The 20,458-nt window shown below is 42.8% G+C and overlaps 1 protein-coding gene across 3 annotated transcripts in view; it reads left to right on the forward strand.

Moving 5' to 3' along the window:
- The window catches only part of Ap2b1 (adaptor related protein complex 2 subunit beta 1), a 109,376-nt gene that overhangs the window by 13,466 nt on the left and 75,452 nt on the right, over positions 1-20,458 (forward strand). For all 3 annotated transcript variants that reach the window (XM_051158143.1, XM_051158145.1, XM_051158144.1), the window contains exons 3-6: positions 1,525-1,630; positions 7,062-7,197; positions 9,927-10,172; positions 19,465-19,655. In XM_051158143.1, the coding sequence (XP_051014100.1) occupies positions 1,525-1,630; positions 7,062-7,197; positions 9,927-10,172; positions 19,465-19,655 (679 nt within the window). The remainder of the gene's footprint in view (positions 1-1,524; positions 1,631-7,061; positions 7,198-9,926; positions 10,173-19,464; positions 19,656-20,458) is intronic.

Below are 20,458 nucleotides of genomic sequence, written 5' to 3' on the forward strand. Positions count from 1 at the left end.
GACAGCTATAACCTACATGTGGCTGTTGGAAAGGAAGCTAGGCAGAGAGTGCTGGGGCCTTGGAGTTATGGCTGAGCAGCTAAGGGCACTTGCTTTTTGAGAAGACCTAGGCTTAGTTCCCAGCACCCACATAATGGCTCACAACTTCCATAATTACAGTTTGAGGACACCCAACACCCTCTTCTGGCCTCTGAAGATGCCAGGCATGCATGTGGTGCATAGACATACATATAGGCAAAAATTTAAACACAAAATAAATAAACTTTGAGAGGGGTAGGGGGATGCTAAGCCTAATTTTGTAATTAGTAAACTGATTTTTGAGTCAAATTTATCTATAAAGTTGTATCTCTTTAACTTGTAAACACTGATTTCTTTTTCTTTTTTCTTTTTTTGGCTGTCCTGGGAGACCAGGCTGGCCTTGAACTCACAGAGATCCACCTGCCTCTCTGCCTCCTGAGTGCTGGGATTAAAGGCATGTGCCACCACGCCCAGCTGTAAACACTGATTTCTAAACTAGCTTCTTATCTTACATTTATTTTCTTTTTAGGCCCTTAAAAATCTGCTGTGAGATTACCTCTCAGATACTGTTATTAATTCTGTTGTAGTGAAGCTGACTTTTTCTTGCTCTTACGCTTTCTAAAGAAAGGTCTGCAGTGCATTTTTTTGTTCGTTTGCTTGTTTGTTTGTTTTTTTCCCCAAGGCAGGGTTTCTCTGTGTGGCCTTGGCTTTCCTGGACTCGCTTTGTAGACCAGGCTGGCCTCAAACTCACAGTGATTCACCTACCTCTGCCTCCCAAGTGCTGGGCTTAAAGGTGTGCACCACCACGCCCAGCCTGCACTGCATTTTTTAAAACTTCTTTGAATGTCTATTATTTATACGTCATGCATCAAAATCCCTCTCCTCCCCCCAGTAAAATAAAACAAACAAACAAAAAATCTTGTTCCAGAAGCTGTAGTATATCACCCGGTATAGCCTTTTGTCCACATATGTTTACTTTGAAATGTTCATTGCTAGAGTCCTGGGTCTGGTTGGAGGCCTACACTGTCTTTACCGGATCCTCACTGGGACTGCTGTCAGATATCCCGTTGTTGCTGTGTGTCAGGGAGATTCTTAATCTTTGAATCTGCAGGTCCGGCCCCTTCATGTGTTCCAGCAGGTCATACATGGGGTAGATTTGGGGTAAGGTCCACTTAGAGACCTGGCTCAGGGCCTGCTCTCTTGTCCTCAGGGCAGGGCCCACTTTCCTGCTCCTGTGTCATCAGGGCAGGCCTGGCTTACCCACTACCATGTCATTAGATTGCATTGCATTTTTAAGGACCATGATTTAAAAGACTTTAAAGATTTATTGCTGAGCCTTTGTTGGTGGGTCAGTTACTATTTGGGGCTTTGAATTGTACATCTCTCTTATACTTTTTAAATGACCTCACTTCAGTAGCTGCCTTGCTATGCTAGTGTTATTTCGTATTGCAGTATTCTACCCGTTCTAGTCCTGAGACCATGCCTGTTTGTGTTCATCTCTTTTAGGAGAAATCTTTGAATTAAAAGCTGAGCTCAACAATGAAAAGAAAGAAAAGAGGAAGGAGGCTGTGAAGAAAGTGATTGCTGCTATGACGGTGGGGAAGGATGTTAGGTAAGGGTGATGACCCTGGCCCTCTAGAGAGCCAGACCGCATGCTCCAGCCCTTATTGCTGTCCTATAGGATCCAAGACTGCTCAGGTACAACCGTGCTGGCCTCTACTCCCAGCTGGAGAAGCCGAGGCAGGAAGATCTCTTGAGTCGAGTTGAGCATCTAACTTGGGCAACATAGCAACAATGTCTCAAAAAACAAAAAACAAGAAACAAAAAACAAACCCAAACACAGAGAATCGGTACAAATGGGGTTGTCTGGTGGAAGCCATCACAAGGAAGTCTAAGCACTTTGGTATTATCTCTGACCTACGTTTTATTGGTTTGCTTTTTAAATTTTTGTTGCATACAGTTTTAGAATAAACCATGTCTAGTCCTGGCACTGTTAGACATATGTTGCCTGAGGTAGTTTTAGAAAATGATAAAAATATGCTGAGCTCACATACTCCTCTTTAGTTGGTGCTACCAGCCAGTGCTATCAGCTTCTCAGCTCTACATTCTGTTGTTGGATTCGAGGTGAAAACCAACACTACCAAAATTCCCTTGGCCCTGCTTCTGTGATGGTGAGACTGTTGAAGATGCAGGCTCCACGGCCTTCCAAGTCCTCTTGCAGGTCCGTGAGAGCAAAGCTGGTTTTTTTTCCTTTTTTTTTTTTTTTTTTTGGTTTGTTTGTTAGTTTGTTTTTTGAGGCAGGATTTCTCTGTCCTTGGCTGTCCTGGACTCGATTTGTAGACCAGGCTGGCCTTAAACTCACAGTGATCCACCTGCCTCTGCCTCCCAAGTGCTGGGATTAAAGGCATACGCCGCCGCCACCACCACCGCCTGGCTCAAAGCTGTTCTTACAGTACTTGGATGTGCTTTGCTTCGTGACCGTTCTGAGCTTTTCAGTGACGATGGAAGCAGTGGTGGGTGTAAATGCCAGTACCTTACTGTGAATCCAGGCAGTGATAGTCTTCCTGTGTTCACTACCAAGACAAAAAGAAGAGTTTCATTTAGGACTGTCATTCATGATGCAGTAAAATTTCATTTTATTGAATAGATACTTTGTTTGCTTATCTATGTGTGTGCCTGTGGGAGTGAGAGGACCACTCTCTGGAGTCTGTTCTCTCCTACCCAGGTCATCTGGCCCATGTACAAGCACCCTACTTGCTGGGTCGTCCTATCAGCCCTTTTTTCTTCCTTAAAAAATCATGTATGTTGAAGCTATGTTTTTAATATACCGTGATTAAGGGATGGAGAAATGGCTTAATGGCTAAGAGTACTTGTTGCTTTTACAAAGGACCTGTGTCATTTTAACTGAAAATCCCAGATTGTTCTGTTTACCAATAAAAACTGAGAAGCCAGATGCTATCGTAAAATCCTGCTAGCTCAGAGAGGCAGAGAAGTACCCAGCTGATCTTCCTACTTTGCTCACATCCTGATGGAAAAGGCCCAGAAGGCTAGTGCTCAGCTGCCAGCCCAGGAGGAAAAGGCCAAAACCCAAGGCCAAAGGCTTGTTAGCTCAAAGTCCAAAAAAACTAGAGGCCAAGGAGCTGAGGAGCCAAAGAGCAAAGAGCTAAGAACTAAAAGCTAAAGAGCTAAAGACCCTTCTACTTCTACACACTGTCTGAAATATCCCTCAGCTCAAAGTCCCTCCTGCTCTTTAATCCCTGTCAGCTGGTTTCTTGCTCCACCTCTTAACCTAGGGTTGACTTTATTAAATCCTGTGTACAGGTAACTCTTGGATTAAAGGTGTGTGCTTGGGCTCAATTGCATTAAACAAAAGACAGCTTTTTACAGTTCACAACTTCAGGGATCACAGTGGGATCAAATGCAGGTTTTTACAGTTCACAATTTCAGGGATCACAGTGGGATCAAATATCTTGTAACAGACCTGGATTCAGTTCCCAGCACCCAGGAGGTCTAGCACTCCCAGCACCTTCTGACTCCTTCCGGCATCAGACATACATGCAGTGCATATACATATATGCCAACAAACACTACTATGAATTAAAATATATATGTGTGTGTATATATAAACAGTTATCCATTTATTTGAAAAAGATAGTATTCATTTTTCAAGTCATATTTATAGGAAGCTGATTTTTCCTCTTACGCTTCATATAAACATTCCATAGCTGAGTTAGTAGTGTGAGAACCCAGCTGTCTCTACTTAACCGGACGCCGTAGAGATTTATGAGTATGTGAACAGGGCGCGGATGAGGTGGCTCAGTGGGTAAAGCCGTTTGCTGCAGAGCCTGATGACCCATTAGTTCCCAGAACCCTGCAGCGAGCCACTGCTGCAGGTTGTCTCAGACCTACACAGAGCCTGTGGCATGAGCCCACCATACACAAGCACTTACAAAATGTAAAACGCTGCCTCCTCACTAATAAAAATAGCATTCACTTTAACGTAATTTATGAAGTGGGCTTATGATTTTATTTTACTTTTGAGGCAGTCTCTCTATTTAGCCCTGGCTGTCCTAGAACTCACTATGTGGAGCATGCTGGCCTTGAACTCAGGAATCCACTTGTTTTACCATGCCTGGCTTATGCTTCTTAAGTGGATTCTTGATCTACTAAGTCGAGATCTACTACTATCTATTACCTTGGCTTCTTATGAAACTGCCATTCCTTGAGGTCTGCATAGCAGTAGCCTAAGCTAACACATGAAACTGGACCAGCAGAAGCCTACTTCAGGGCATCGGGGCATCGGAAGAGGCTGAGTTCTTTCCTGTCCCACCACCGTTACCTTATGAGGGCAAGCTCTCAGCCTTTTGGTCTCAAGATCCCTTGCTTTTATATCCGCTTTCCCCAAGATCTCCAGAAAACTTTTGTTCATGTGATCATAACTACTGACATTGAAAAAGGAAGGAAAAAAAAAACCTGAGAAAAAATTGAAGTATTAGTTATTCCACTTAAAGTAATTATCATAAACCTTTGAAATTTACTGTAATTTTCTCTTGTTGGCCAGGGAATTGAATTATGGCCTTGCTTATGCTAGGCACAGCCTTTATCATCAAACTCCTTCCCAAGCCTCTTTCTCCTTCTTCATCTCAAGAGAGGGTCTCACCATGTGTCTGAAACACCCTCCCTGAAACTCGCAGTCTCCCTGCCGCCTCAGCCTCCCAGATGCTGGGCTTACACGCATGCACCGGTGCGCCTGGCTTCAGTTTCTTGTGTGGGCTGTTAGCGTTTCCCAGGATTGTAGGCATCCTACTGGATAGTGTTTTAGTTATTGACTGGTTTTAGTTACCTCTGGGTGCATGGAACTATACCTGACACCACACAGAGAAGCTAAGCAAATCATAAACAGATCTCCAGAATAGAAGTCAAGAGGCTCATTGGAGACGTGATGGATTCTTTTTGGATGTGAAACCCATCTTCCTTTTTGTAAATACTTTGTTTTGGGGCCAGAGAGATGGACTGATGACCTGAAATCAGTCAGTGGTTAGAGGAGAGAACTGACACCCAAAGGTTGTCCTCTGACCACCACACCGGCACACATAAAGACACTTAAAAAGTAAAACAGATCACATCATGTTTATGCCTTAAAACATAGTGTCTGTATTCTGCTTTTGTATGTGTACAAGACTTAAACTATGTGAGATATAGCGATGCTGGTTTTTTTTTTTCTCTGTATTTATAAGATACATAGAATATGGATTTTGTTTTGGCTTTTTGTTTGTTTGTAGACCAGGCTGGCCTTGAACACACAGTGATCTGCCTGCCTCTGCCTCCCAGGTGCTATAGAGTATGTATTTTAATAAAGCTTTGGGAAGGCTACTTGATAACTTTAGAGTTCACTTCTGTTTTTAAAATATGGCTTATTTTAGAGTCCAAACTTGGAGGAACGTGGATCCTTTTATGCTAACGGTGCTACTTTGTGAATGTAGGTAGACATTTCTTTCCTTATGGGAAAATGCTACATTATGAAATGATAACCAGTACTTGAGAAGTGAATAGACCGTTTATATTTGATTATGCCCCAGTTTGCAAATGCATGATGCTTTTTAAAAGTAAGTAAATTAATAAATTCTACCAAAAGGAAATCAGAGCACCTTGGAGAAATGAGTGATTCTAGGTCTGGATTAGGAATTTTAAACTTGAACATTAGGGAAAGCTTAGAAACACTTGAAAATATAGGTTCACATCACAAGGACTTGGGAGTTATTCAATTCCTACTGGTCAATGGTAGAAGAAAATGTGCATTAAAAAGTGTTAACTGTTGAAGTGCTTTGATAGCACAGTGAGCTGATAAGGATAATTGTTCTTAGGGTATGCCTAAACTATCGATGAGCTGATAAGGATAATTGTTCTTAGGGTATGCCTAAACTATCGATGAAGCAGCACAGTGCAAGCTGGCGGTAGTGATGCACATCTGAAGCCCCAGCACTTGGGAAGCTGAGCTCACGGTCTCTCTCTTGGCTTACATAGGAAGTCCCAGGTCAGCAGAGATTAAGCATAGCCCGACCTTGTCTCAGAGCCAAGAGCTAGGCATAAAGCTCAGTAAGATATACACTTTCTGTGATTCATTTAAAAATGGTTCTGCAGTGTGCAATATAGCTCGGTGGCAGAGTACGTTCCCAGCACGAGTGAGGCCCTGGACTTTATCTCTACCCGAGAGCAACTAGACAGGAGTGGGATGAGGCGTTAGGGCTTATGTGAGGCACGGTGAAGTGAAACATGCAGCATCACTTGTGGGTAATGCATATGTCGGGCTTTTTCTGTTGCTCTCAGACTTTCCCTCCACAAAACTACTGAGAGGGCTGAGGCTGGAGCTCAGGCCTTCCATGAGCTTGCCTGCCATGCACAGGTACTGTGGGCAATCTATGCACTACAAAGCCAAACAAACAGTTTAGCGACCTGCCAGCCAACAGTGCTTTTTATTTTTATTTCTTTTGTTGGCTCTGTTTTTTAACAATTAAACTTTATTATACAACCCAACTATCTTACACAAGAGGGACAAAAGGTTAAAGGGAAACAAGAGTGAACCTTCCGGTATCTGTTCTATGGCACGGGTCCCTAGATGTCTCTGGCCTGTGCGCTGGTCGGGCTTGTTCGCTGATCCTTTTCCACGTGCACTCAAGCTCGGTCTGAACCTGCTGCCCCTCTTGTCCTCTCTGCCTGTGTCTTTCACGCGCAAGGGCCAGTGTGGAGTCTCTTGTCAGCTTCCTGAATTCCCAGCCCAGTATGGCTCCACCCAGTCTATCTCAAGGTTAATCTCAGGGAGTATCCGTGGTGTGTCCAAGGCCAAAGCCTGCCAAGACTGCTTTCACCTTTGACAAAGCTTACAGTCCTTCCTACATCTTTAGTTACTTGTGTCCATGAAAATGAATTCCCACCATTGAACTGCTGTCCTCTTGTCAAATGGTTCTGGAATCCAAGACTGTCATGTCACTTCATTGTCTGTAAGAGCTCAGCACTGAGGTTGTGTTTCCCTCTTCTCTCCTCAGCTCTCTCTTCCCTGATGTGGTGAACTGCATGCAGACTGACAACCTGGAGCTGAAGAAGCTCGTGTACCTCTATCTGATGAACTACGCCAAGAGCCAGCCAGACATGGCCATCATGGCTGTCAACAGCTTCGTGAAGGTAGTTTCCCAAGGACTCCAGCTTCTCCATCTCACGTCACCTTTTCAGTAGCGACTTTTGATGTAGTTTGTGTCTGCATTGCACACAAGCAGCTTGTGTTTCAAGGGACGAAGTCCTGTAGGGAAGTCCTGGCAGTGAGCAGCAGTGTTGGTGTTGTAAGCATGCAGTACGTCAGCATGCAGCATGCAGGGACATTGAAACCATATGGCAAGCCTTCTGTTAGTGGGGGACGTCCGTCCTTGCCAGATGAGTAAAAGAAAGCCAGGTGAAACCTCACGTTTACCCTTCCGGGCACAGAGGGTGGGCATTTCATCGTATTATTAGTTACTTGCTGATGAAGGTTGGACATACCATAATATTGTTACCTGAGGATTTGTGCTGCTGCAGGAGCTAATACTCGTCCGGTTCAGCCGGCCTTACAACATTAAAACCAACATATATATGTATACACACACATAAGTATGTATGTATGTATGTATGTGTGTGTGTATATATATATACTGTGTGTGTGTGTGTGTGTGTGTGTGTGTGTGTGTGTGTGTGTGTGTATGAGTGTAGTGGCCAAAAGATGAGTTGGAGCCTCTGGACCAGGAGTCACAGGTTGCAAACACATGACATGGGTGCTAGGAACTGAATGCAGGTCTTCTAGAAAAGCAACAAGTGCTTTCCACTGCTAAGCCTTACTTCAGTCCGTGATTAAATATTTTTCATTATGGAAATTTAAAAATACCCACATAGAGGAAATAGTATAATAAATACTCGTCTTATGGTTTTTAAATAACTACTGACACATGGCCACTCTTGTTCAATTTATATCCCCTGTACATAAGACAGTTTTCTGACCCCAGCCCCCTCTTTCAACATCATTTTCATGCATATGTTTGTCAGAATAAGATCTGAAGGATCTCAGTCCCTCCCTGCTGGCCGTACTCTCACCTAGCTGACCTCTCACCTAGCTGACCTTTCTCATTCCCCTGCCCCAGCACCCGTGTGCTAGAATTACAGGCACATGCTGCCACCTGGCTGAGATTGTCTTTAGAAGCATCATCGCACCACTACTGTCACATCTTTAAAAACTGACAACCTGAAACCCTGTCTCAGAAAACCTAAATAAATAAGCACGAACACCAGATGTCCTTGCTGTAGCTGAGTAGTCAGACCTTTGTGCCGCTAGCTGTGATGAGCCTGAGAGCGGGCTGTTCATACTAGCGCCCTTTCTGTCTGAAGTATATTCTGCATTTAAAAAAAAAAAAAAAATCAGACAATTCCAAAATCAACTTCTGTTGAACTTTGAAAAATAACTGACTTTTCATAGGCTTATTTTTCCTACATTTTCACAGAGAATCATAAATTTATTTTATTTTTTTGTTTAATGATTCCTAGGTAGGTAGAAAATATTATAGGGAAGGGTTTTGTTTAATTTTTGAAAGAACTGGGCATAAATGCACATGGTTTAAAGATATTTTTTTTCTCTTATTTTGAGACAGTCTCACTGGTCAGCCCTGGCTAGCCTAGAACTTGTTATATAGACCAGGCTGGCCTCAGGCTCAGAGAGCTCCATCCACCTCTTGCTTTTGCCTCCTTGGTGCTGGGATGAAAGGCATGCGCCACCACTGCTGACTTCTTTCTTTTTTAAGACTTTGTTGTGTAGTTTTGTTTGAGACAGGATCTCACTATGTAGCCCTGGCTATTCTGGAGCTCACTATGTATCTCGGGGTGACCTCAAACTCCCTGAGATCCACCTGCCTCTGCTTCTTGGGTGTTAGGATTAAAGACATGAGCTACCATGCCCAGCCTAGATAAATTTTTGATACAGGTATTTTAAGAAAGCATTCTTTGTCAGTGTTCTGTCTGTGGTGTATTTGAAAGAACTCCCTAGCCTTTTCAATTCTTCTCCCTCCTGCTCCCCCGCTCCCTTCTCTCTCTCTCTCTCTCTCTCTCTCCTTTTCCTGAGCAAGACTAGAAGAAAAAGGTATGTTTTTTGTTCTTAGGACAAGTCCACTAATAGTTCTAGGTATGGCCATGCCAACTTACCAGGCTTTTTGCCTAGCCCAAGATTGAATCTATTGGACCTTCCCTTACTCTGTGTATATAGCACTTCAGAGATTTCTTTCTGGGGCTGGAGACAGTGGTTAAGAACACTTGTGGTACTTGCAGAGGGCCCAAGTTCTATTCCCAGCACTCATATGAGGTAGTTCATAACACCTTGTAGTTCCAGCGGCAGGGGCTCTGACACCCTCTTCTGGCCTCTGTGGACATGTGCACACAAGTAAGCCTACGGCACCTGCATACACTCATAAATAAGCTTCTAATTTATTTTATTTTAGATTTATTCAATGTGTGTGAGTGTTTTGTTTGTATGTGTGTTTGTGTACCATGTATGTGCTTGGCACTCGTGGAGGGCAGATCCCCAGGGTCCCCTGGAACTGGAGTTATGGGTGTTTGTGAGCTGCCGTCTGGATTCTGGGATTAAACTTGAATTCCCTGCAAGAGGAAGTGCTCTTAACCTCTGAGCCACCTCTCCAGCTCTGATAAATTTCTTTTTAAAATTTCCTTCTAGGCTCTTGAGTGGACAACTAAGATCTGTAGGAAAGGAAGGAATAGCATGAGAGATTGAATTCTCCTGTTCTACAGGAAGGTTGTGGTTTATGTCAGCTGGAGTGTTTACTTATAATTACCTTATAGTCATGCAGCTTGTTTGTTTGTTTGTTTGTTTTATTTTTTGGTAGGATTGTGAAGATCCCAACCCTTTGATTCGAGCCTTGGCAGTTAGAACTATGGGGTGCATCCGGGTGGACAAGATTACAGAATATCTCTGTGAACCTCTCCGCAAGTGCTTGAAGGATGAAGACCCATATGTTCGGAAAACAGCAGCAGTCTGTGTGGCAAAGCTCCATGATATCAACGCCCAGATGGTGGAAGACCAGGGATTCCTGGATTCTCTACGGGATCTCATAGCAGATTCAAACCCAATGGTAATGCATTGTGCTTTACAACGAGAGCAGCACTTACAATGACTCTTGCCAAGGCATGCTGACACAGTGTTGTCTTTGAGATCTGACTACGGGTAGTTGTGGGAAATCGTTTTGTTAATGTGTAGATTGTATACGTCATCCCCCAGGTGGTATTGTTTTGTTTTTGAGATTAGTTTTTCAGATAGTGGTAATTGCTTGTATGAAAATAAAACTGGATCAAAGTCATTTTTATTGACCAGCTATTGTACTCTCAAAGAACTCTAGGGTAGGAAATGATTATGTTCTATGCAGTTATCAGCCAGAACGTAACACTTAAGATTTTTACTTTACATTTGTATTGGTTTGGTTTTGTCAGAGCCGTGTGTAAGTCCGTTGCTTCTGAGCTGCATCCTCGCCTCAGAGGAGTTTCTCTCCTTCTTGACATCTTAGCATTTGTTCAGATGCTAAAAGAAGAGTGGGTCCCAAGTGACTATTATCAAATTAAACTCCTTTCAGTGGAGTGACAGGGACTGAGAATATTGAGGGGGCTGCTGGCCACTTTAGAGTACATCTCCAGCATTCTGCCTTTGTGTGCTGAAATACGGTTCCGTGTGTTTAGGATGGCTCCTAACCTGTTATGTAGTCGGCCGTGAACTCTTCCTGTCTCCACCTCTCAAGTGCTGGGATTACAGGCATATGCCACCACTTTTAAAAAATTAATCTAATCTAATCTAATTTTTTCAGACAAGGTTTTATTGTCTTGCCTTGCATAGGCCCTGCTAAGTAATTTTTTTGTCCTGTACAATATTTCTTTGAAGATAAACTACACTAAGAGATAGTCAGTGGTTAATGTTAAATTATTTTGTTGTTGAGTTTTTACAAATAGAGAGAGGGCTAGACTTTTCCTGAAATAGGCATCATCTTTCCCTGGCAAAAGAATCTGCTCAAGTCTTGATCATCTTTCCATGGCTTTCGCCTTATTATCCTTCTAATGCGGCAGAAAGCCATCGGATGGAGTGTCGAACTTACTCTTTCCTGGGTACACGCTGTGCTCAGTCTCAATAGGGAATTTCCCGCCACTTACTAGGAGTAAGAGTAGACACGGAAGGGTGTGGACAGTGACTTTTGATAATGTGTCATCTCTGTTAGTAGAAGATGAACCCCCTTTTTGTTTAATCTCTGAAACAGCACTGCCTGGCATTCTTTTAAAAAGATTCCATAAAAATTGAGTCTATATGGTAACCTAGTTTTGCTTTTAATTAATTTGTGTGAGCGTGTGTGCTGAATTGAGGTGCTGTATGCCATGATGTGCTGTGGCTCTCTGCTTCTTCCATGTGGGTTCCAGGGATCAGGGTCTCGGTTTTAAGTGCGTACACGCTAACCCATCTTGCCAGTCCTGGCAGTACCACTTTTAAGGACTGCTTAGCTGGTGTGTGTATGGTTGCCATCATTTGTGGTCACTCTGTCATTCTGAGCAACCATCTTTGACCTTCTCTACCTGTGGACAGATGAAGTGCTGAAAGTTCCAAGCACCAACTAGATAGGCAGAATGCCATGTACCCTGTGGAAACCTACTAAATATTCAGTGCAGCTAAGAATGGGCTGAAGCAAAAAATACATTTTAACGCCTACAAGCAATTCTAGGTTTGGAGGGGAAAGGCACCTCGACACTCACGCAAAGTTTTCTTGTGAAACCTATTACATTTTAGGGTATAGAGACTGGAAGGCCAGCAGCCAGGCTATTTGTTTGTTTGGAGGAAATGGGGTTTGAAGTCCTGGTAGCCCTGGAACATCTCTGTGAGATCAGCTGAGAGCATGCCTGCCCAGCTTACCTGATCTACTCTAAGCTTCCTCTGTAGAGGAGCCATCTGAATTTTTTTTTTTTTTAAATGCAGTGCCTAGTACTTTTCAACAGATATAATAAATGGACTTATTTATCACTGCCAGATTCAATAACTTATCAATATATTCTAATCTTATTTCCTTAATCGGCTGGCTTATGTAATTTAAACAGACATTGCTGGGTGGGTTCTATTTGAATTCATATCAGTATATATAGTAAACAGATGTTCCCGGCAGTTGTCATCATTGTTTGTTTTCTCTGTACTGTCCAGATTGTGTTGGAACTCACTGTGCAGCCTAGGTCAGCCTTGAACTGTCCCTCTCACTGTCACAGCTTCACAAGTGCTGGGACTGCCATCACTCCTGACTGTTGGTGACACTTCTTAACTTGTTTTTATAACAACTGATTAAGACGTGATTTGAAGAGATTTTAAAGATAAGTTTGAGAGTTGGGCACAGCTGGGCATTCCTGTAATCCCAGCACTTGGGAGACAGAGCTCTGTGAGTTCGAGGCCAGCCTGGTCTATAAAGTCCAGGACAGCCAAGGCTACACAGAGAAACTCTGTCTTGAAAAACAAAACAAAACAAAGAAATAAATAAGTTTGAGGAGACATCTCTTTAAAAATTATGGTTACTTGGTAGGTTTATGAGAAACTCTCATGCTTGTGGTCTCTCTCCCACTGAGAGAGATTTTCTTCTTCCCATCCCACTAGACTCTTTGTTGTTGTTGTTTTGGTTTTTGAGGCAAGGTTTTTCTGTGTAGCCTTGGCTGTCTTGGAACTAACTCTCTCTGTAGATCAGACTGGCCTCAAACTTATAAAGATTCATCGGCCTCTGCCTCCCAAGTACTGGGTTGATTGCGTGTGCTACCACCGCCTGGCCCACTAGACTATTTATTGTCTGTTTATTGCAGACTGACTTAGAGCATGTGTCAGCATTAGGTACCAAGTGTGGCACCTCTTTGCTAAACAGAAAGTCTGCCTTCTTTTGACCTGGAACCTCTACTTTTTACCTTAACTGTATGCTCTACTTTTTAATCTTAAACACAGCATTTCAATTACCAAAAGGTAACCTTAAGTAAAATGCTAGAATTAGCACCCTGCTTTTCCTTTATTGTGGGATCAGATGCAACTAACAGGTAGAACTAGTGAATGAGTGGCCAGTAGCATCTGAGGGCTAGTGGCGGAGTGTTAGCTTCCTAGCTTAAACACTGGAGAAGCTCCAAAGGCTGACCGTGCTTTTGTGTCTATTGGAAAGAGAAATGTAACTTGTAATGCCTGTATACCAGGCACAAGATAGGTGATTTTATCCAAATGTTTCACGTAGTTTTCATGTCTATCTGAAGTAGAAGTTGCTCCATGTTACGGTTCAAGACGTGCACTCGGAGTCTGAGCTGTCTCGGTGTGATGCCGCTAGTTGTAATGCAGCCAGGATTCCAAGCCTATGCCTCATCACTGCGTTCATGTATATATGTAAAGAATCAAATTTAAACGTACACAGACCCCATACTTAGGTCGTGAAAATGTTTTGTTTTCATTTTTTCAAAATGGTTGAGGTTTTGGATGCATAAAAGTCTTTAATTATCTGTACACTGTTACTACGGGCATGAGTCCTTACTCTCTGCTTGAGTAGTCTTGTTTCGGCTTTTCTCAGGCTGTCCCACATGGTGGCAGCACAGCACCAGCAAAGGTTGTCTTAAAGGACATGAGTACTTAGAGATCCCACCATTGTGTTCTTACAGCCCTCAATTCAGAAGGGCTTCCTAGAGAGGCAGCACCAGCTGGCCTCGAACTCACAGAGATCTGCCTGCCTCCTGAGTGCGCAGAATCTCTGAATATGAGAATAAAAAGTCAGTCAAGCGTTGACAACTCTTGGAGTTGTATCTGCTTTGAGTACTAGCATTGGTGTGCCTTGCTGTAAGTAATGGCACTGGGTTTTCCCTTGCCATTCTTGGGGTTAGACATAGCTCATTTTCCCTTAGTTATTTCACTGCTTTACTTAACGCTGACTCACAGTGTCCTGGTGATAGCTTTGAGGTAAAAGCTTCTTGGCTGCTTAGTGCTGGCTTTATGCTAATGCAACTTCATGTTTCTTCTGAAAATGAGAGAGACTGCCTTTAAGAGTTGGGAGCAAGAAGGCTAGAGGGGGCTCAGTGGTTGAGGGTGTGGACTGCTCTTTCAAGTTCAGCAGCATCGACATTGTAACTGCCTGTAAGTCCAGCTCCAGGGACTCCCACTCTCTTCTCACCTTTGAGGACTCCATACTCACATGTGCAACACAGACATACACACACACAATTAAAAATAAAACACATTATTTTTTAAAGTATAAAAAAGTAGGTCAGGCTTGGTTGGTGTACATCTTTAATCCAAGCACTTGGCAGGTAGAAACAGGTGGATTTCTGTGAGTTTGAGACCACCTGGTCTATATTGAGAGTTCCAGGACAATCAGAGCTACATAGAGAAATCTGTTTGTTTTTGTTGTTGTTTTAAGTACAGGGTTTTTATGCGTAGCCTTGACTGTACTGGGCTCACTTTGTAGACCAGGCTGGCCTCTCCAGCTCACAGAGATCCGCCAGCCTCTGCCTCCTGAGTGCTGGGATTAAAGGCCTTCGCCACCACCTATTGGCAGGAGACCTTGCGGGGGGGGGGGGGCACGGGGAGGAGAGAGAAGAAGGAGGGGAAAGGAGAAAGAAGAGAGAGAGGTGAGTGGGGGGGGAGGAAGAAAGAAAAGAAAAAAGGTTGAGACATTAAAAATTTACAAAAACTATTCCTATTAAAGTACCTGGGATATGGCCAGAAGGCAGTGGCTGCTACTGTAATTATGAAGTAGACATTAAGCCAAGATCAACCGTATCCATATTAATTTAATACTTATGCATTTGATAGGATAAAATGTGATGTCATTAAGAGTTAAGCCTACTTTCAGTTGTGGATTTTACCATCCCATTTTGTAAATAAACTTGTCTTTAGGATGAGGAAACACTGAGGAGCTGCAGGAAAACAGCTTCCATGATTTCTTCACAAATAGCAGATTTTTAAGACACAATTTGATAAGTATGTTTGCAGGAAAACAGTGTACTTTGAAATGATAGTGTTCTCTAGCGTTTGGGTCTTGTTAGTCTCTTCCTTGCTTAATTTGGTTTTGCTCTCGGCCATCTTGGATACTGTTCTACACCTGACATTTATATTAGGATCCACTGTTTGGGGACGCCATTGGCAGCCGCACCGTGTGTGCCCCGCTGGCTCACTACAGAGCTTTGCTCTCTAGCCTCCAGGCCTTCTCTCACTCCCAGCAGCCCAGGGATGCGCCCAGGCTCCATGCTGCAGCCTCTCATAAGGTGTAAAGTAAGTAATAAAGGACACACTTTGTCTGTGTGCCCTGGTTCCGATCCTCCTTAGCTGTGTGTCCTCCCTAAGCTTCAGTATCCTCATCTTCAAAGTGCAAGTGACAAAGTGCTTACATAGAGTTGTTGAGTGTCAGACAAAGGCTCTCAAAACCACTTAGTGCAGAACCTGGGAGATTAAACCTTGGTATGATGACCTTGTACTCCACTCCTTATTGTGCTGTGGTGCTGGGTAGTAACAGCTCGAGAAAGGTTGCTCTTTCAATGGCAAAATTTCTATTTTAAAAGCTTTCGAGGCCATTTTAAGAGGTTAAAACAAAAGGTCATGATAGTGGGAGTTGGAAAAAGTGGCTGGGATGGTGAGCATGACAAGGATGCGTTCTAGGGCTGGAGATGACTCAGTGCTAAGAACATATGTTGCTCTTGCAGAGTAACTGGGTTCCCGTCCCGGCAGCCACGTGATGCCTCACAACCACCTGTAACTCCAGTTTCAGGTCTGATGTCCCTTTCTGACCCCTGTGGGCAATAGCATGCATGTGGTGCACATACATACACGCTAGAAAAACACATATACTCTTTTTTTTTTTAAGATTATTTATTATGTGTACAGTGCTCTGCCTACCTGTACACCTGCAGGCCAGAAGAGGGCATCAGTTCACATTATAGATGGTTGTGAGCCACCATGTGGTTGCTGGGAATTGAACTCAGGACCTCCGGAAGAGCAGTCAGTGCTCTTAACCTCTGAGCCATCTCTCCAGTGCCAACACATATGATCTTAAAAAGAAAAATTTAAAGGCTGCATTAAGCACATGTGAACTTGTCAAAAGAATAATTTTATTCTTATAAAATGTTAATTAAAACTTTTAAATAAAATTTAGACTGAACTTTGTTTATATTGGCCTATCTATGTATGTATATGTCATGTATTTAGACTATAGGTGCTCCATTGTCATCTCACCCCTCTCTCATTTGTCTCCTCCTTTTCCCCAGTCTTTCTTCTACTTCTTGTCATGTGGTGTGTGTCTGAGTGTGTGTGTTAGTATGTGTGTGTGTGTGTGTGTGTTAGTGTGTGTCTGAGTGTGTGTGTTAGTATGTGTGTGTGTGTTAGTGTGTGTCTGAGTGTGTGTGTGTGTGAGTGTGTGTGTATGTGAGTGTCTTGAGTGTGTGTTGTGTCTGAGTGTGAGTGTGTGTGTGTGTCTGAGTGTGTGTGTGTGTGTGTGTGTGTGTGTGTGTGTGTGTGTGTGTGTGTAGGCTAGAAGAAGGTGTGATTGTAAGCACCCCTGTGAGTGTTGGGAACCTAACCCAGGTTCTCTGGAAGAACACCTGAGACATCTCTCCAGCCCTAGATGCCAACATTTTATAAATCAATTTGTATATCACCAATGTTCCATTTTCCCATTTATAATCTTTCTTTCCCCTCCTACTCTGGTTTTCTGAGACAGGGCCTTTTTTGTTTTTTTGAGACAAGAGTTCTCTGTGTAGCCCTGGCTGACCTGGAACTCACTTTATAGACCAGGCTGGCCTTGAACTCAGAGATCCTGCCTCTGCCTCCCACATATTGGGATTGGGACAGTGCTTCTTAAGGCTGCCTATGAATTTCTAATTTTCCTGCCCTCACATCCTGAGGGCTAGGATTACAAGTGTATACTGCCACACTTGGCTATAAATTTACTTTTAAAGCGAACTTCCTTAAGAACTTTTTTTTTTTCTCATATGCTCTTAATTTTTCTGAGGTTATAGCAGTGTTCCTAAGAGAAATGATAATTTCCTAGGGAGGAAATAGACTTGTCTTGACAGCGATTCATTCACAGTGATGCTACAGATGGAGGAAGCACACCTTTGCTTCTCTGTTGGGACTGAGCTTGCTTTCTGGGGACCTTTCCCTAAGTCCCTACAGTGATGTGGTACTCTTTGGAGAAGGTTCTTTGGGAAAAAGTGAGTTCTGATTTATCAGTCTATCTTTAAATTTCCTTTTTAAAAATGGGCAGCTTTGTACACAGATGTTTAAATAGAAACATCGACAAGAAAGAAGCCTGGTACACACCAGCTGCCCACCGGTGGACTTGAGCTCAGTCTTTTCATCTGCCTCAGATGCAGTGTGGGAAGCACGGTCTTCTGACCATGAGACTATAAAACACTCCATCTGGGGCTGCCTTGGGTAATTTCTGGAAACCCAAGAACCTGAATTGATTGGAAAATGACAATGGAGAGGTAGAAAAACCTTGGGTAGTTTTAGAGGAACAGGAAGTCTGGTGCAGGGTAGAAAAGCATCTCGTCCATCCTGTCACTTTGTTGGTGACTTGACCAGTGACCTCTTCCCTCCCCCAGGCTGTGTTCAACATGGTCCTCTGATCTGCTCTTTCTATATATTTCTTTTTTGTTTTGTTGTGTGTGGTTTTTTTTTTTTTTTTTTTTTTTTTTTTTTTTTTTTTTTAAATGAGACAGGGTTTCTCTGTGTAGCCTTTGGTTGTCCTGGACTCACTTTGTAGACCAGGCTGGCCTTGAACTCACATCGATCTGCATGCCTCCACCTCCCAAGTGCTGGGATTAAAGGGGTGCGCCACCACGCCCGGCTGGCTTTTTGTTTTGATCACCAAATTATAGCTCAAGAGTATTCTGCGTCTGCCATCCTTATTTTCTCCATAACAATGGCTATTGCCACGTTGCACTGTGTCCTAAGTCACTGTCTCCTAGGTATTTGCTTTCTGTGTTTACTCTCACGATTAGTATAATCTGCAGAGTACCTTGGCAATGTGGATAACAAAGCTGATACTACCTAGGTTATAGCCATAATGTTTTCCCCTTGCTAACTTTAACTGTAAAACTGGGTTTCTCAAGTTTTTGTTGGGGGACTTTAGCAAGAATCAACTTTGAATTAACATTTTTGAGCATTTTTTTAAAAAGAGTATTATTGTTGGAGATGACTTCTTGACACATCTCATTTAAGTCAAGAAATATAGTCAGCCTTATCTCTCTAGCTCTGTAAACTTTTGATTTTTCAAGACAGGGTCTCCTGGACTCACTTTGTAGACCAGGCTGGCCTCAAACTCACAGTGATCCACCTGCCTCTGCCTCCCACGTGCTAGGATTAAAGGCGTGCGCCACCACACCCAGCACCATAAACATTTCTTAATGTATAACATCATTGGACTTGGACCCTCAAACTAAAATTAATCTATTAATCTATGAAGTAAATTAAATTTCTCCTGGTTTTCAGATGAGCAAGCTGCATGGTACAAAGGTTACGTGTTTTTCTAGTATTGTATACTAAAGAATTCTGCTTTCAAGTCTGTTTATCTTATTCTAAGCTATGTGATAATACTCAATAATTAACAGTGTCACCTCTCTGTTTTCTACATGCACTTATAATTTGGCCTAGAATTTTCTGTTAGGTAATGTAAATATTTACTGAACTTTTCCTTTTTGTTTTGGGTTTTTTGGGTGGTTTTTTTTTTTTTTTGTTTTGGGTTTTTTGTTTTATTTTGTTTTGTTTTTGTGAGGTGTTGTTCTATAGTCCAGGCTGTTCTGGAGTTCACTTTGTAGCTAGTCCATAATAGCCCCAAACTTTGAAAGGCCTCTTGCCTTTAATCCCAGCACTCAGGAGGCAGAGGCAGGTGGATCGCTGTGAGTTCTAGGCTAGCCTGGTCTACAAGGCAAGTCCAGGACAGCCAAGGCTACACAGAGAAACCCTATCTCGAAAAAAAAACCAAAAAGAAAAAAAAAAAAAAAAAGAAAGGCCTCTCTTTACTTCAGCCACCCGAGTGCTGGGATAACAGGTGTAAGCCACCACCCAATTTAACTTCACTTTTTATAGCTGTTGATATGTCATGATATTAGTGACAGTTTTGAGTGTTGCTGCAGTGTTCATGTTTCAGTCGTGAATCAGCTGCGACCCCAGTAATATGTGAATTACTTTAATTCTGGAGCGCCTGACGACTCAGTAGCTGTGCATGCTATCGTTGGTGGCTTAGTACATGTTTTGAAAGCAGTCCACCTATTTCTGTCTAACTGGGCAAAATGTTTAGGAATGAGTAGAGATGTGTGAAGGGATGCTGCCAAGGTTGTTTGTGTGGCACAGTTGTGGCTTTCTGAGTATATCCCAGTCATTATCTGTTTCTTTGCCAGGTGGTGGCCAATGCTGTGGCAGCGCTGTCTGAGATCAGTGAGTCTCACCCAAACAGCAACTTACTTGATCTGAACCCTCAGAATATCAACAAGCTGCTCACAGCCCTGAATGAGTGCACTGAATGGGGCCAGATTTTCATCCTGGACTGCCTGTCGAATTACAACCCTAAAGATGACCGGGAAGCTCAGAGGTCAGTCGTCTACCTGGACATGAGCTGATGGTCTTGCCTGACTGAGTACTATCGAATGTCTGCTCTTAGTGTGAGGTCAGATCGAGGAGGGCAGAGGACTTAGGGGACATTGCCGTCCCCAGCATATTTTCTCACTGGATTTAGGAACACTGTAGGTGCTAAACCACACCAAAAATGATTTGGTTGTTTCTATGTGTGTTTCTATAAAACCTCCCTCATACTGTCGCCCATCTCCCAGGTCCTGGCTGTTTGGTAAACAGAAGTTGTGACTGTCTGTTCCTGTAATGACACACTGTCTATTCTGTTAGGTTCTTTATACTAGTTATGAGCTGAGTAATATAATTTAGTACTAGGGTAAGTATATTAAAGTCAGCAACATATATGCGTCTTGCCATTGTGTATAGAAGCCGTGTGAGACTGCATTTGGAGCTTTTGAGAACATGCCTTGATGGTTTTGCTCAGCCCTTTACCACTTACATGTTACAAATTTTTCTTTGAATGTCAGAGCTTTATTACTGAATGTCATCAGCACGTAAATGCATAAGTACATTACAGTTTACAAAGTTGGAGTCACAACCAATTTTAAAAATGAGCATGTTGTATATAAAAACACTATGCTAGGCAAAATACTTTTGAAGAATTGCTGCCTCTTCATTAAAGTTGACGTATTTTAATTATGGTAGATAAGAACCTTCCTTGTGTGGCAGAAGCTGATTTCCAAGCTACTAGAATGTAAGTTCTCTTCACTTGTCTGAGAATAATTCCCTCTGGACTTAACTAATACTGCTGGTAGTCTCTGTCCA

The sequence above is a fragment of the Acomys russatus genome, chromosome 16, assembly GCF_903995435.1.
Source record: "Acomys russatus chromosome 16, mAcoRus1.1, whole genome shotgun sequence".
Classification (NCBI taxonomy): domain Eukaryota; kingdom Metazoa; phylum Chordata; class Mammalia; order Rodentia; family Muridae; genus Acomys; species Acomys russatus.